Source organism: Equus przewalskii, chromosome 8 (assembly GCF_037783145.1).
Source record: "Equus przewalskii isolate Varuska chromosome 8, EquPr2, whole genome shotgun sequence".
NCBI classification, from domain to species: Eukaryota; Metazoa; Chordata; class Mammalia; order Perissodactyla; family Equidae; genus Equus; species Equus przewalskii.
Window position 1 is genome coordinate 47,049,863 of NC_091838.1, and position 15,813 is coordinate 47,065,675.

General features: G+C 36.2%; 1 protein-coding gene across 11 annotated transcripts in view; it reads left to right on the top strand.

Moving 5' to 3' along the window:
* The window catches only part of VPS13B (vacuolar protein sorting 13 homolog B), a 777,317-nt gene that overhangs the window by 591,637 nt on the left and 169,867 nt on the right, over window positions 1-15,813 (top strand). For 8 of the 11 annotated variants that reach the window (XM_070631834.1, XM_070631830.1, XM_070631838.1 and 5 more), the window contains exon 36: window positions 13,662-14,057. In XM_070631834.1, coding sequence (XP_070487935.1) covers window positions 13,662-14,057 — 396 coding nt within the window. Of the gene's footprint in view, window positions 1-13,661; window positions 14,058-15,813 lie in introns of those variants that run through there. The other 3 variants (XM_070631835.1, XM_070631832.1, XR_011543459.1) reach the window with 2 other exon arrangements.

A 15,813-nucleotide genomic window follows, 5' to 3' on the forward strand; every position in this document is an offset into this window, starting at 1 on the left:
ACTATATAGTAGAAATGTGATTTTTTAAATAGTTGTACCTTTGTGTTTCTTATACTTTTTTAAATTGGAAATTACATATATGCCATTTCTAATTTTATGTTCATTAAATAATAGTGATAAATCTACCTAGAGATTCAAACTTTTAAATAAATGAATTGAAGTAGTATTTTACAGCAGTGCTTCTCAAACTTGAGTGTGTATGTGAAGCTTCTCTGGGGAGCTTGTTAAAATGCAAACGTGATTTAATAGTTCTAGAAAGTAGGGGTGGAAGTCTACATTTCTAACAAGCTCCAAGGTGAAGTGGATGCTATTGGTCTGGGGACTAAACTTTTTCTACCAAGGTTTTATATGGCTCATACATGAAAATATATATATATGATTTTCTTAACACCAGTAGCTACAGTTAGTGAGAGCCAAACTGCAGGTATTTTGGGGGCACAAACTTCAGCTTTATAGTATTCCCCAATACTATTCCTTTCCTTTGAAAAATAAAGAGACTTTTTTAGTATTGCAAATAATGCTTCTAACTTCCATGCAGTATTAAGAATCTTTTGCTACCATTAATTTAAACTATATGCACATCTTATCTAAGTATCATTCCCAAAGAATGTTTTATGCTACATCTCTAAAATAGTATATTTTCATTGATTACTTTTTTGCTCTTGAATTAAGACTGCGGTAACAATAAAAGTTGCGACCATGAAGAGTAGAGGAAATACTGATTATAATTACCTAATCTTAAATTTTCTTCATAAAAGTGCAAACTTAATAGCTTTTGAATTCAGCCTTTCAGAATTATTTTTCAGGAATTATTTTACCTAAACAAGGTGATACAAATTCTGCTCTTTAGCATTTGTTTTTGGAAAAATAATTCAAAGTTCTTGAGTGTTCCCTTGTTTCATCTGTTCACTTAATAGTACCTTAGAGCAAATGGTAGGTCCCAACTTCTACATCAAAAACGCCTTCAAAGTTCTCTCAACTTCCACCCCCTTCCTTCAGAGGCAAGAATTGTACCCATTAGCAAGGTCAGTGGCTTGGAGAAACCTGGAAAACAGCAGCTACCAGAAACCCACTAGAATAATATCTCCAGCAGGTGATAGATTAGTTGGAACAAATTGGAACCATTGCAATTCAGCAATCCTGGTTTCTTTCAAGCTGTTTTTAAAATGTCGTCATTTTAATACACAATCTAAGCCCTGTGGAACAGTCCACAGCAGGTTAATTTGAATCATATGATGTGTCACTGCCCTCAGCTGACATGAGCTCTATTCCATGTGTGAAGCCATAATAAATCCATTCCCAACCGAGGAAAATTCCCCGTGAGAAGATGAACTAATCCAGGCCTCACACTGGCATGCTAGCCCTCCATAATTGAAAGCAGGGCCACCTGTTCCCAGCACAGTCAGCCTATAGAGAAAAAATTAGCATTAGATCAGATACTTCGTAGATTGAAAAATCATTCATACTTCTTGCAAATTCAAATTCAGCTGTGAACTGGTTGGTATGACATCATACAGAGATGTAGGAATGTGCCCACTTGATCCCAGTTTAAAAGTTTTGTTAACCATAGGATTTCTTAACTTTGAAATGAGAATTTTTTTTTTAAATTTAATGAGAATTGACACGTGAGAAGAAGAACTGGGAAGGGTGCAGATTTTTCTAATTAACTCAGGGTCATTTGCAAAAACGTTTGAGCTCCCTGGTATTTTTTCATTGTTCCTTTGCAGATGTATTTTTGAACACTGTCATTGTAGCCATGAAATGACATTTAAATGACAACAAAGAAAAAAATATGCCAAATTGAGAGAACATTCCCACATCATTTATGTTTTATTATAAATTAATTAGCATAACACAATCCTCATATAATTTAAGTAATGTGGTTATATCAAACAAAGTTATAACTGCAATTTCACATTTCTTTTAGTATACTTTGTGTCTCTGGTTGAAACACAAAGCCACTGATATTTTTTTTCTGTTAATAAAATCATTTCTTTAGTTTCTCCTTGTTTAACCTGTTCATTAATTTACGTATGTAGTTTTCAGTTTTTCTGATTTCATTCTACCTTTGGATGGCTTTCATCTCTGATTTTGGTTTTCATTTTAAAAATTTATTTGACTTTTAATTGCTGTAATCCTATTTTGAATACTGTTTTCTTCTTATATTTTATAAATTAACTTACTGTCTTATAGGTTGCAATGATTTTAATTCTTTTTACTTTTAAAAATTCCTGGGCTGGGGGTTGGCTCCGTGGCTGAGTGGTTGGGTTCGCGCGCTCTGCTGCAGGTGGCCTGGTGTTTCGTTGGTTCAGGTCTTGGACGTGGACATGGCGCTGCTCATCGGGCCATGCTGGGATAGCGTCCCACATGCCACGGCTACAAGGACCCACAACGGAGAATGTACAGCTATGTACCGGGAGGTTTTGGGGGGAGAAAAGGAAAGGAATAAAATCTTTAAAAAATAAAATTGCTTTAAAAAAAAAATTCCTGGGCTGGCCTGGTGGCATAGTGGTTACATTCACACGCTCTGCTTCAGTGGCCCAGGGTTCACAGCTTCAGATCCTAGGAGCGGACCTACACACCACTCATCAAGCCAGGCTCTGGCGGCATCCCACATACAAAATAGAGGATTGGCACAGATATTAGCTCAGTGACAATCTTCCTCAAGCCAAAAAGAAAAAGTTTGGCAATAGATATTAGCTCAGGGCCAATCTTCCTCACAAGAAAAAAAAAACCCTCAGTATCCTAGAATATCCCATTTCCACAAGCATCTTGATTTGAATGAAAATATATACCTAAATAAAGCATTACTTTAAAAAACAGATATGAGGCCAGCCTGGTGTTGTAGTGGTTGAGTTCGCATACTATGCTTTGGCGGCCCGGGGTTCTCAGGTTCAGATCGTGGGCACAGACCTACACATAGCTCCTCAAGCCACACTGTGGCAGCATCCCGAGTACAAAATAGAAGAAGATTGGCACCGATGTAGTTCAAGGACAATCTTCCTCAAGCAAAAAGAAGAAGATTGGCAACAGATGTAAGCTCAGGACCAATCTTCCTCACACACACACACACACACACACACACACACACACAAATACACCTCAGATACAATAACACACCATTCAAATATATTTATTTATATGAATATAATGTAGAAATTTTAAGTTGTTTACTGCCAGATATGTGTATTTTTTAAAGTTTTTACTTTTCTTGGTGAACTCTGCTATTATGCTCTATTACTGAATTCATTACTCAGTGGGGATTAATTCAGGCATATCTTGAAGGTGATTGGTTCAGGAGAATTAAGATACCTGAAAAAAATGACCCAAATACCTCCTGACATTCTCTGGAGTGGAAAATGAGGAATAAGTTATACAGTTTTTAAATGCAAGAAGATTCAAAGTGAATGAAAGCATCTTAAGAAGCTAATTATAATGAATTTATTTATCACAATGTTGCCCCACTAGTTAACCTTTGCCTCTTTTCTTCTCAGAAATAAGGCCAAGTCCCATACCCTAATCATAGAGTCCTGTCTCTGTCTTAATTCAGTTTTATAGCCATCCTACCAGGCTATCTTCTACATTTAAGAAATGTAAACTAGGTTATAAAACTGTAAGAACCTTGATTTTTACATTTCCTGAGTTTTATGGGTTCCAATTTGCAGTGTCAGCATTACATTATCATAGTTTATTTTCTCCATGATTTATCAACATGAATCAGTAAAGTTGATGTCAGGATGTCAAATAGGGAATGGACCAAGAATTTTAAAATGCGGGAAAGGCTTTCATTATTTCAACCTTATTTTTTCAATTATAACATATTTTTGGAAGAAATGAGAAATGGATGATTTTTAACTAGCTTTTTGTGTGTGTTTGAGGAAGATTGGCCCTGAGCTAAAATCTGTTGCCCATCTTCCTCTTTTTGCTTAGGAAGATTGTCACTGAGCTAACATCTGTGCCAGTCTTCCTCTATTTTATGTGGCATGCCACCATAGTGTGGCTTGTTGGCCGGTGCATAGGTCCGGACCTGGGGTGTGAACCTCCAAACCCCAGGCTGCAGAAGCAGAGTACACGAACTTCGCCACTATACCACCAGGCCGGCCCCAACTAATTTATTTTTTAATAAACTTTTTTATTCAGGTAACAACCTGATTTTAATACCAAATTTGTCATTGTCGAATCAGTAAGCCATACTCATTACTTTCTAGCACTGTAGAATGAAGGGACTTTAAACCTTCTTTGAAGGTCTGGCTGATGGTGGTGCCTCCAGGGGACTACACTTGCCTAAGTACAAGGACCCAAAGAGTTAGAGAAGCTGGTTTGCGGGCGTGGCGAGACGGTAAGAGGCCAGCAGAAAGTCTGCTGCAGGGAAGTCAGTGTTCTGGCAGTTATTTAGATTCTTTATTTCTTCACGTGGTCTAATTCTGTCAGAATTGTTTCCTCTACAGAAGAAAATGAAGGCAATTGGGCGGTGTCTTTCTGTGAACATAGAGTAGGCTGAGGTAGAAGAGACAAAGAAGATTATCTGGCTTCTCCTAACTCTAACTTCCCACCTTTGTGCTTGCATACAGCTCTCCTTTCCCTGACTTTCTAGCCCTTTGCCTTCCCAAGGACACAGTCTTGAGCCTTCTGTTCATATCTCTGTACAAACAGTAACCTCAGCTGTCTCTTTTCTGCTAACAACTCCCAAATGTCTAGCTCTAGTTTTGACTTATCCAACTCCAGGGCCATTTCTCCTTCTGCCTATTAGATATGTTTAGTTATGTAAAATTCAACACACTCACATTAAATTAAACCATTTTTCTCCCCTCTCCTTATTCACCCCATTTTTTTACATGTGTTAGTGATAGCAACATTATTCCAATCATGTCCTCACAATTTTACTATCACCTTCGATTCATCCTTCTTTTTATTCCAGGTCCTTTCAGTTTTTCCTTTGAAATGGTTCTCCATTATGTATACTACCTCCCTGGTTTAGTATGCCTTGATTACTTCCTCAGCCTGCCTACTGGCAGCCTCATTTCAGATTCTCCTTTACTCAATAATCCTGTCCCTTATGCCGTTGCTAAATTAGCCTCCCCTACCAAACTCATATAATCTTGACCACTCACCTCCCTCAGTTTGTCAAGACAGAGCTCTCCGCAGCCCTCAAGACTCTCTGTAATCTTATGTCATGTGGACGATCCAGGCTTGGGTGTCACCAAGTAAGCGATCCTAAGTAAGATCATTGTACTTCATTAAGCTTCCATGTTTTCTTCTATAACATAAGAGTATTCTAAGATGCCTTCAAGTTCTAAAATGATGGCTATAATTCCCAATGGAACTTTTCATTTATTTTCACAACAAGTATTTATGAGCAATTACCACTTTACAAGTGTTGTTCTAAGCACTGGAAATACGGTGTTGAGCAAAAGATAGATGGTTGCTTCTCTGAAGAAATGTACACAGTCTAGTGAAAAAGACAGAATTTGATTACCAAATAGTCACACAAAGTAATATGTAATGTAAGTTAATATAAGTGTCATGAATTTCTGTGGATTCATAAAGGAGTAGAGAGTTAGGGAAGCTTCTCTGAGTAACTGACACTTGAGCTGAATTGCACAGGATGAAAAGGAGTTAACCTTGGACGGGAGGGTAGGTTTCTGGGAGAATGTGTGCAAAAGACGCTGTAGGGAGAAGGATCATGGCACATTGAAGGAAGTGAAAACAGGGAAGAATGAAGGAACAGTGGTATGAGCTGAGGCTGTAGAGAGAGGCATAGGCCAGGCCTTGCTGGCCATAATAAAGGATTTTAGGATTTTTGCCTTAAGAGTGATAGGGAACCATTGAGGACCTTTACACAGGACATGTATGTGGTGGAGGAGTGGGGGAAGTGTGTGTGTGCGCTGATATGGTTATATTTGCATTTTGAAAAGATGATTCTAGTTGCATGATGGAGAATAAATAAGAGGGGATAGAGTAGATGCAAGGGACCAATTGGGAGAATATTGCCGTTGTACTGGTAAGAGGTAATGGTAAGTTGGATCAGGGAATGGTGACAGAAGTAAAAGATCTGGTAGATATTGGGAAGACAAAACTGGAAAATTTTAAATATATACAAAAGTAGACTGAATATTATATGGAACCTCCTGCTTAAACAATTGTCAGCTTATGGCAATATTGTTTCTTATATGCCCCTGTCCTACTTCCTCACCTCCTGTATTATGTTGAAGCAAATCCCATGCATTATATTATATCATCTGTAATATTTCAATATGTATCTCTAAAAGATAACATTTAAAAACATAACTACAATACTATTATCAAACCTAAACCTAAAAATTCTTCAATATCACCAAATACCCAGTGTTCAAATTTCCAGTGATCTCAATGAATATCATAACATGTGTGGAAGTGTGGGTGTTTGTATGCATGGTTTTTTTTTGGACCTGGGAGCCAGATAAGGTCTATGCATCACTTTTGGTTGATATGTCTTTCAAGTTTCTTTTAATCAATAGGTTTCCCCTCCTTATCTTTTTTCATCTCTTGTAATTTATTGAAGAAACCAGATCGTTTACCCCATAGAGTTTACCACAGTTTGGATTTTGTCTGTGCCCCTGTTCTCTATATTTCCTACATATGAATTGGTAGTTGGCTTAATCTATTCAGGTTTGTTTTTTGGTTTTGTTTTGTTTTTAGCAAGACTGTTAAGGTTTTGTATTGTTCCATCAGGAGGCACAGAATTTCTGAAGGTCCCTTTTTGTGATGTTAACAGCTGTTGATGCTCAATGCCTAAATTCATTGGAGGTTGAAAACAGTAATATTTTAATTCTAGTATTCCTGTTTCATATATTAGCTAGAATACTTCTATAAAGAAAAATATTCCCTCATCTCCTGCCTGTTTACTCAGTAATACTGGTCATCTAAGAATGGTAGGATAACTTAATTCTTTCTCTTTATTTACCTATTTTGAAAAATGAGTTGGTTTTCTAGGTGGGAGCAATTTTTTCACAATGTATGCATGTATCATCACAGTGTCCACTTTAAATATCTTACAATTTCGTTTGTCAGTTATACCTCAGTAAAGCTGGAAAAAGATGAGTTGTTTTCTAGCATATTCGAATGGTGGTCAGTTAGTTGTTGTTTGATATTGTTTTGAACTCATTATTTTTAATAATGCTCAAATTGTCTCATCGTTGGCAGTGGGAGGCTCTGTAAATTGGCTTCTCCGTGTTTTTAATTTTCCCTCACTCTGGAATCCTTGCTTCCTTATCTCAAAAAACATTTGACTGTTGCCAAAAATTGGATCCACTGTCTCCAACCAAGAATGAGTATATGCCATTGAGAATAGCCAGAAAAGGAGGACATAGGCACCAAAAACGCTGCCAAAATTGTTGGACCAGTGGAATGTACTTAGCCTTCTATGATGACTACTTAGAAGAAAAGCTCATTTAGATGAGTTCAGTTCAGTACATTCATTTTAGAAAACCGGTACAATTACCCTATAATCAGAACTTTTATGCTGTGATTTTGGGGGATACAATGTAGTCAAAAAAATCAATGCTTGATCATAAGAATATGTGCATGACTAATTATGCTAGTTATTGATGATGCCCAAATCCCAGAGATAAGCACCATGAACTGCTACTGGCTGACCCAGTCAAGGGTTTGTGTCGGTTCATGGCGCTGAGCCTCAGCAGCAGGTGGGACAGCTTATACCCAGTTCCACTTGGTACACCATTGTTAATTAGCACTCATGTCCCCTACCACTGAGGTCTTTACACTTCACACCTTCAATGAGAACGTGTTGATCTCATTGTCATGGGCAACTTTCCAGGCTTTCTAGCTCTCAAACCTGTGAATACTCAGTCTCTACTGGCCGTCATCATGAATACCTTTACTTGGACACTGTAACAAAAATCCGAATTTGAATTACTGAATAAAAGAAAAAAATGTACTATACCTAATAATAAAAAGATTTTTTTTTACTAGACTTACTATAATGCGTCAAGTCAAGCTTGATTGTAGATTTGTTCTGTGTTTTGCGTTTACTTCTCCAAGGTTGGGCAGCCGGTGGGGGGTGGGGAACGCCATCATTCCTGTGTCTATACATAGCCACCCGTAGCCACTGACTGTTTTCCTAGCAAGCCTTCCTTGTCTAAAAAATTTTTTGTCTCTTACAAATAAAATTCCAAAGGAAGAAACACTTAACAAAGAAGTTTTCTTTCATAAATGTTATGATTTGGGTATAACAAGCCATATTGAATCCATTGGGTTTTTGGTAATAGATTTCAAAATACATTATGAAAGTAAGTAATATGATGACTAATGGGTCAAGTAAAGTTGGAACATTGTAAATGAGAAAATAGCTGGAACAGTTTTCAGGAAACTTTTCCAGTTGATGTCTCGTCCCCTACAAGGTGTGCATTAACATAAACTTAGGGGAATCACCTCTGGGGCTTGAATTCCCTCTCTGATTTCATTACTACAATATGATTCTTTTTCTTTGACTATTAAGTCATCTCCTAGGGTGATGGGGACATAAAATAAGTGTAATTTATTTGTATTTATCTAATTTCCTTTTAACTCAATAGTCATTCCATCATTCTGTTTCCTGGTACTGTTCTGAAAGTTTTGAAGGGTAATTAGAATCTAATAATTGACAGGCAGTGTTTACTTGGTAACTTAAAGATACAGAATATGTTCTGGGGATGGTGAGAAATTAGATCTGGCAGAGAAATAGGTGACTCAGCTGGGAGATTCTCTATTACTGCATATTCTTAAAATCTAAACTTTGAAAATCATCCCTTTATTAAAGTTCAGTGAGGATTATGAAAAAAGTCTGAACCCTTTAAAATAAGAATCTGATAATAATCGGACTAAATCCATATTAACAATCTATGCCTGGTTCTTTATCCATGTATTTCCAGTTCTTGTAAGACATTATTTTATATAGCTCCCACTTGTCTCTATTGAATAAAACTTTTCTAGTTTATTTCTTTAATGTTTTCATCTTAATAATAAGGTTAAGGTTTTTCATCATTATTTTTAAAAGCATAAAAGAAGACCAGAAAATACATTGCTCAATTTTTATTTTTATTTTTTATATTTAAAAATGCCAGAGTTTTTTTGTTGCATAATTTTTCCCATTTATAAAAATAACCTTCCTATCGTTATGAGACTGAAAATATTTACAATAAAGGTACTAATTTTCTGCCAAAAACAGTGCCTGGCTAGCTCAAGGATGGGAAAGTCTAGAGATGCTGGATAATAAAAGTAGTAGTACAGATATGTTGACTTATCAGATGTGACAAATGACTTCATGATTTTAGTTGAAGGATTTGCACATATTAATGGACTTCATGCAGCAAATAAAGGACACTGTTTCATTTGTAATGTTTCTCATTCTGGTGCATGCTTCCTGTCTCTTGATGTACCTGGTACATTTTTTTTTTTTTAAGTGAGGAAGATTGGCTCTGAGCTAGCATCTGTTGCCAATCTTCCTTGTTTTTTTTGCTGAGGAAGATTGTTGCTGGGCTAACATCTCTGCCAATCTTACTGTATTTTGTATGTGGGATGTTGCCTCAGCATAGCTTGATGAGTGGTATGTAGGTCCCCGGGGCCAGCCGCCAAAGCAGAGCATGCGAACTCAACCACTATGCCACCAGGCTGGCCCATCGACCTGGTACTTTTGAAACGAATACGTAGTATTACAGTATAGCCTTGTTTCAACTCGCTTTTTGGGCTCTTGGCATATAGTATTGTCCAACTTACCCAAAGGAGACTGCCCCAGATCTTCAGTTTACACATAGAATAGGATGTGTTCTGCAAGGAATGTGGCTCAACACTCTAGCTCTAGGGGAGAGGGAGTGAGGGACTCTGTGGCTGTGTGGAGAGCACGTTACACAGAGGTTGCACTATATGCAAACAAACGTACAAGAAAACATTTAAAAGGTAAATTATTTGAATGTTTTAATATCAATTTGTATCTTATAAAAGTTAACACTTGTCTTGTGCTAAGTATATAGCTCTACTAGATTTTTGAACTTTTTAAAACCTTTCATCAGCTGCTGTTCAGTGACTGAGTGATTGAATTTGTACTCCTAGGTTTAAAATCACCCAAAGAATGAAGTTTTGATGCATGCATAACAGTTTTGACATAACTCCACAGGAAAGTGACTGAAGCATCCAAATAAGACGACTTCCTTTACCAATCTACTTGTCTGAGAAAGAGTCATCCAGAAACCAAATCCCAAAAAATTAACATTAAAAAGTCATATTTCAAATTCATGAAACAAAAGTAATGTATAAGAAATTTAAATAATTAAAGTTTCAAATTATTTTTAGAATAATTCTGTAGCATTTATACTTCTGAAGTTATTAAAGTTTAAAATCACACTGACACTCTTTGGGATAAACTGTACAAGAAAGGGAGATCCAAGAAATTGCTTCAGATTTTCTTATTCCTAAAATGTGTTGAGTCCTGGTTAATCATTATGCATGTACAAACTAGTGGCCTAATAGAGATTCATGACTCTGAAAGACAGAACAAGACAGGCAACTGTAATTAATTACGTATTTGCCGTCTCCATTTTGAGGTATTAGACTTGTACTGAATAAATATCGTGAGCTCTCCTTGATGTAGCTTTGGGAAATGGATCTTTCTGATTTCAGACTATTCAAAGAAATTACATTTGGTAGGATAAGATTAATAACTTAAATAGATCCATGGTTGAAATTCACCAATATGATTTGATTTTTAGTACACATTTCTTTTTCTGAATTATCAGCATTTGACCTCTACTGGTAAAAAGGAACCTTATTTTAAAAATTTATTTTGTAATACAAGCCAAGTCATATAATAGAATATATTCTCTCTTGTAATTAAACTACTTTGGATGGTGCCAAACTAACTTGTGCTTTGAGTTTTACTGACTTAACTGACTCTAGTCTAGCTGTTAAAGACCCTAATTTTTATTTGATATTAATTAGATCACAATGTTTGATATTAATAAGATCAGGATTATCTGTGGCTTCCCTAATATTTAGGAGTAACATTCCATCTTTTTCACCTTCTACGGAAGGGGCCACCCTGATTTCACCAATAAAGGTATTAGTATAAATGTTCTACTCCCTTATTGGAGGGGCTACGGAGAGTGGAAAGTAAACACAGTTATTTAACACTTAGGCCTAAAGTGGGCTTCCCTACTTAGAAGAGCCATGGACACACGCAAGCCCTTTTATCCTTTTGAGAAACACATGTGAGGGTAAAGAATAATGAAATGGAATGGAAAAAACTATCCTGTCTTTCGTACGACAAAGTGATTGAAATAATTTTCTTTTTTAGCTTCAAGCTAAAAGCTAAAGCTTTTTTAGCTTTAGCTTTTTTGTTTCTTTTTTAGCTTTAGCTTTGTTTTGTTTTTCTGTTGTTGCTATCATCTGTTAAGATGGTTCCTTTTTTATTATTGTAGTATAAGGTGGTGTTATTTTCTCTGAGGCCACAGAATTTGGAAGGCCACATAAAAGGGTATGTAGGCAAAACAGGTAAATGTGTGGGTTGTTTGAACCATTCAATTTCTCTAAAATATTTTTCCCGCCAGCCTCTTTCAGTACCCCAAATTCTACAAGTCAAAAATAATACCTTTCTATTATGTTAAGCGAAATAAGCCAGATAGAGAAAGACAATCTCTGTATGACTCCACTCATATGTAGAAGATAAAGAAACACATGAACAAAGAGAACAGATTAGGGGTTACCAGGGGAAAGGGGAGTGGGGAGTGGGCACAAAGGTGAAGTGGTGCACCTATAATATGACTGACAAATAATAATGTACAACTGAAATTTCACAAGGTTTAAACTATCATAACCTCAATAAAAAAAAATTTAAAAAGTGCCTTTCAACAAATTGTGCTGATATAATTGGATATCCCCATGCAAAAGAATGAAGTTGGACCCCTACCTCACACAATACACAGAAGTTAATTAAGAATCATCATACACCTAAATGTAAGAGGTAAAACTATAAAACTCATAAAAGAAAACATAGGTGTAAAACTTTGTGACCTTGAGTTAAGCAATTGTTTCTTGATATGACACGAAAAGCACAAGCAAAGTAGTAGATATATTAGATTTCACAAAAATTAAGATCTTTTATGCTCCAAATTATACCATCAAAAAAACTGAAAAGATAATCCACAGAATGGGAAGAAATATTTGCAAATCCTATCTCTGATAGGGACTTGTATCCAGGATATATAAAGAATTCATACAATTCAATAATAAAAAGACAACACAATTTAAAAATGAGCAAAGAATGTGAATAGACATTTCTCCAAGAATATATGTATATACACATGGCCAATAAGCACATGAAAAATGCTCAACATTGTTAGTCATTAGAGAAGTCAAAATCAAAATCACTATAGGACACCACTTCATACCCGCTAGGATGGCTATATCAAATGTGACTCCGGAAGCCCACTGCTAGGTAAATACCTAAGAGAATTGAAAACATGTTCACATAAAAATCTGCACATGAATGTTCATAGCAGCATCATTCATAATAGCTAAAAAGTGGAAACAACCCAGATGTCTAGAAACTGATAATGGATAAACAAAATGTGGTATATCCATATGATGGAGTAGTATTCAATGACAAAAAGGAATGAAGTACTGATGATACGTGTTTCAACAGGAATGAACCTTAAAAACTTTTATTATGCTAACAAAGAAACCAGACACAAAAGGCCACATATCTTATGATTCCATTTATATGAAATGTCCAGACTAGGCAAATCTATAGAGACAGAAATTAGATTACTGGTTGTCTGAAGTGGGTGGGGAGTGACCCCTAAGTGGTGTAAGATTTCTTCTTGTGGTGATAATAATGTTCTGGCGTTAAATACTGGTGGTGATTGCACAATCTTGTTTGTATACTAAAAACCATTGAATTGTACACTTCAAATAGGTAAATTGTATGGTATGTGAGTTAATATGTCAATGAGATGTTTAAAATAATAATTCCTTTAAGTTAGGGTACTTTTTCCTGTTTAAAAAATATGGGGAGCAGGGAACATTGCAGATTTTAAGAAATCTCATTTTACCCATGTTATGTTGGATGAGGTATTTGAATTTTATCAATGCAAATGTAGGTAAAGATATAGGGACCTTTCTGATTTTTAGCAAGTCACAAAGGGAAAACATTTTCTACATATACTTGATCAGAGAGTGGTAGGGGAGGCTACTTCAATTAGTCGGTTGGACAAATATTTATAAATACCGATATTTGTGTCAAACACTGTGCTAGATACTAGGGGAAGTACTTTTACCTTAGAAGAAAGAAAGCCAGTTCCAGTAACAAACTGGAAAGGTTATTTGATTTTGCCTCAAGGTGGGAGGGCAGAAGTAAATGTCCAAGTGTGGCTTTTGCTCTATCAGAAACTGACAGTCACATGGATTGAGATGGGAATGAAGTCATGTAAGTAGTAAAGGGAAAGTATTTCTTCAAGTAATTTACATGGAAAGAATAGTTAGGTGATGAGTAAAAGAATTACAACATCTGGCATCCTAATGAGTCCATAATACAGGTGTTGGGAAACTTAAATAGGAGCTTGACAGGGAAGTAAAGGCTTATATTCGATAAGAGAGCTTCAATGATTTTCTTCTCTTTTTCAATTCTATAGCAGACATCAACTTGGATATATCAAAGCCTTTGAAAGCAAACCTGAGTTTTACTAAGCTGGATCAGATAAACCATTTTTTAAAAAAGATAAAAAGTGTACACAACAAAGAGACTTCGGCCCTGTCATACACCATGCTGAATAAGGATGAGTTACCAGCCTCCAAATGTTACCGTGGAAAGTTGTCTAAACCTAAAGTTCATGGTGATGGAGCACAAAAGATTCCATTTCAAGAAAACGTGTGGAGAACTGTTTCCTGCTTTCAAAAAATTTCTGTCCATACTACTCAGATTGTGGTCTCCATGGAAACTGTCCCTCATCCTAATAAACCATGCCTGTTAGCATCTTTATCAACCCTCCATGGAAGCCTTAACGTCAAAGCAGCACAGAAAGTACCTGGTAAGTCACAGAAAAGGGGAGAGGGAGATGACGATATGACTTGTTAACAACTGGAAATGTGTAATTTTGAAGATTTATATTATGTAGAGGTTAAAAGTTTTAAGGGCCATTAGAGATGAGGACATTTCTGGTTTGTGACTTTAAGAGATCATTTTATAACAGTCCTTTGAGCCTATTTTAATGCCTGAAAGTAAACTGTTCTATCTACCTCTTCAAATGTCTTCCTACAAATGTCTGTAGAACTGTTCATTCCTAAATTTCTTTTCACCTAAAATTGCTGTACTGAAACAATGGAGTATCAAGTTTTGTGAACCTTTAGAGCAATGGTTCTCAAAGTGTGGTCTCAGAACCAACAACATCAGCATCACCTGGGAACTTGTTAGAAATGCAAATTCTCAGACCCTACGCTGACCTACTGAATCAGAAACTCTGGGCATGGAGCCCAGAAATCTGTGTCCAACAAGCCCTACAGGTGATTCCGATGCACTAAATTAAGTCACTGGTTACTAATTATTTTAAAAAGAAAAATTGCTCTGGTGGCAGGCATGCTGCACAAAGTGTAATAAAAGCCAAGGTTCAGCTTTTCTAGGACAATGCCATTGAGGATTATCAGGCAGCAAGAGCTGGCAAGAAAAGGCTGTGCTTCTGTGCCAGCCTAGCAAGGAGAGGTGTGGACCCTCCAAACTGAATGTTGTTGATTGGTGGAGAGGTGAGAAATTAACAGGCAGTGACATCTTCATTTTCCTCTTTGTTACCATAGCTAAATTGTTACGTGCTTTTTCACACTGAATCGAAAAGGGTAGGCAGAAGGAATATGAGAAGGAGAAGAGAAAAGACAAGGTTCAGGAGGGAAATAACAATTTTCAATCACAGAAACTGCTACTGTAAAAGTTCAGGGCACAATGCCAGAAATTTTACTTTGAAAGTAAAAGCAAAAGGGAAAATTTTTTTCCACTTTAATTTGCAGGAAAGAATTGGGGCTAGAGGTGGGTAGTACAGGGGATAAAGTAAATCCTGAAACTATTGCAACTTAGTTGCTTACTAAAAAGTAATTAAGTGGCAGCTGGAGACTGTAGCTTTGTTCCAAGTAGCCAGCTTGGTCACAGTAGTTTAAGAGAGAAAGAAAAAGTTTATAGTCAAGAAGTATGAATTTTAGGCCAAAAAATAGACTATTTCTTTCTCACTAGAAATATTTGTGACCAAGCCAGCTAAAAGCACTGTATTTTTTTTTATTGTCTTAAAAGTTAGAAATGAAAAATGTAAGGTCCGTGGGACATGAAAGCCTGTAAAACACTGGAGGCTACAATGTCTGATTTATCCACAAATAAATTGCTACCCAGACAACACTGGGCCGGTTCCCATGCCTTTCTAGTTGTATCTTAATCATAGCAGGAAAAGGTTAAACAGAATGAAAGGATTTAAGTGTACTGTACTCAATTCTAGGCCCTTTTCTTTTTTCATCCTCATTTCTTGTTTTATTCATTTACCACTCATATTTTATCCACTTTTAATGGTGTCTGTCCTCATTAAACATCTCTAAAATATAATTAAAATCCTCTCACTGAGCTATACATGGTAGTAGACTTATTCTGTTTTTGTAACTTTTTTTTCTGTTCGTGCTAGAAAAACTTCTTGGTCTTAGTCCTTTTACAATTATGCTCTTAAATCTAGTTAAACACAGAAATAGAAACTATAGCTTTGACTAAGATATACTTTATACAACTCAAATGCGTAGGGTCCAGCAAACATTCTAAAA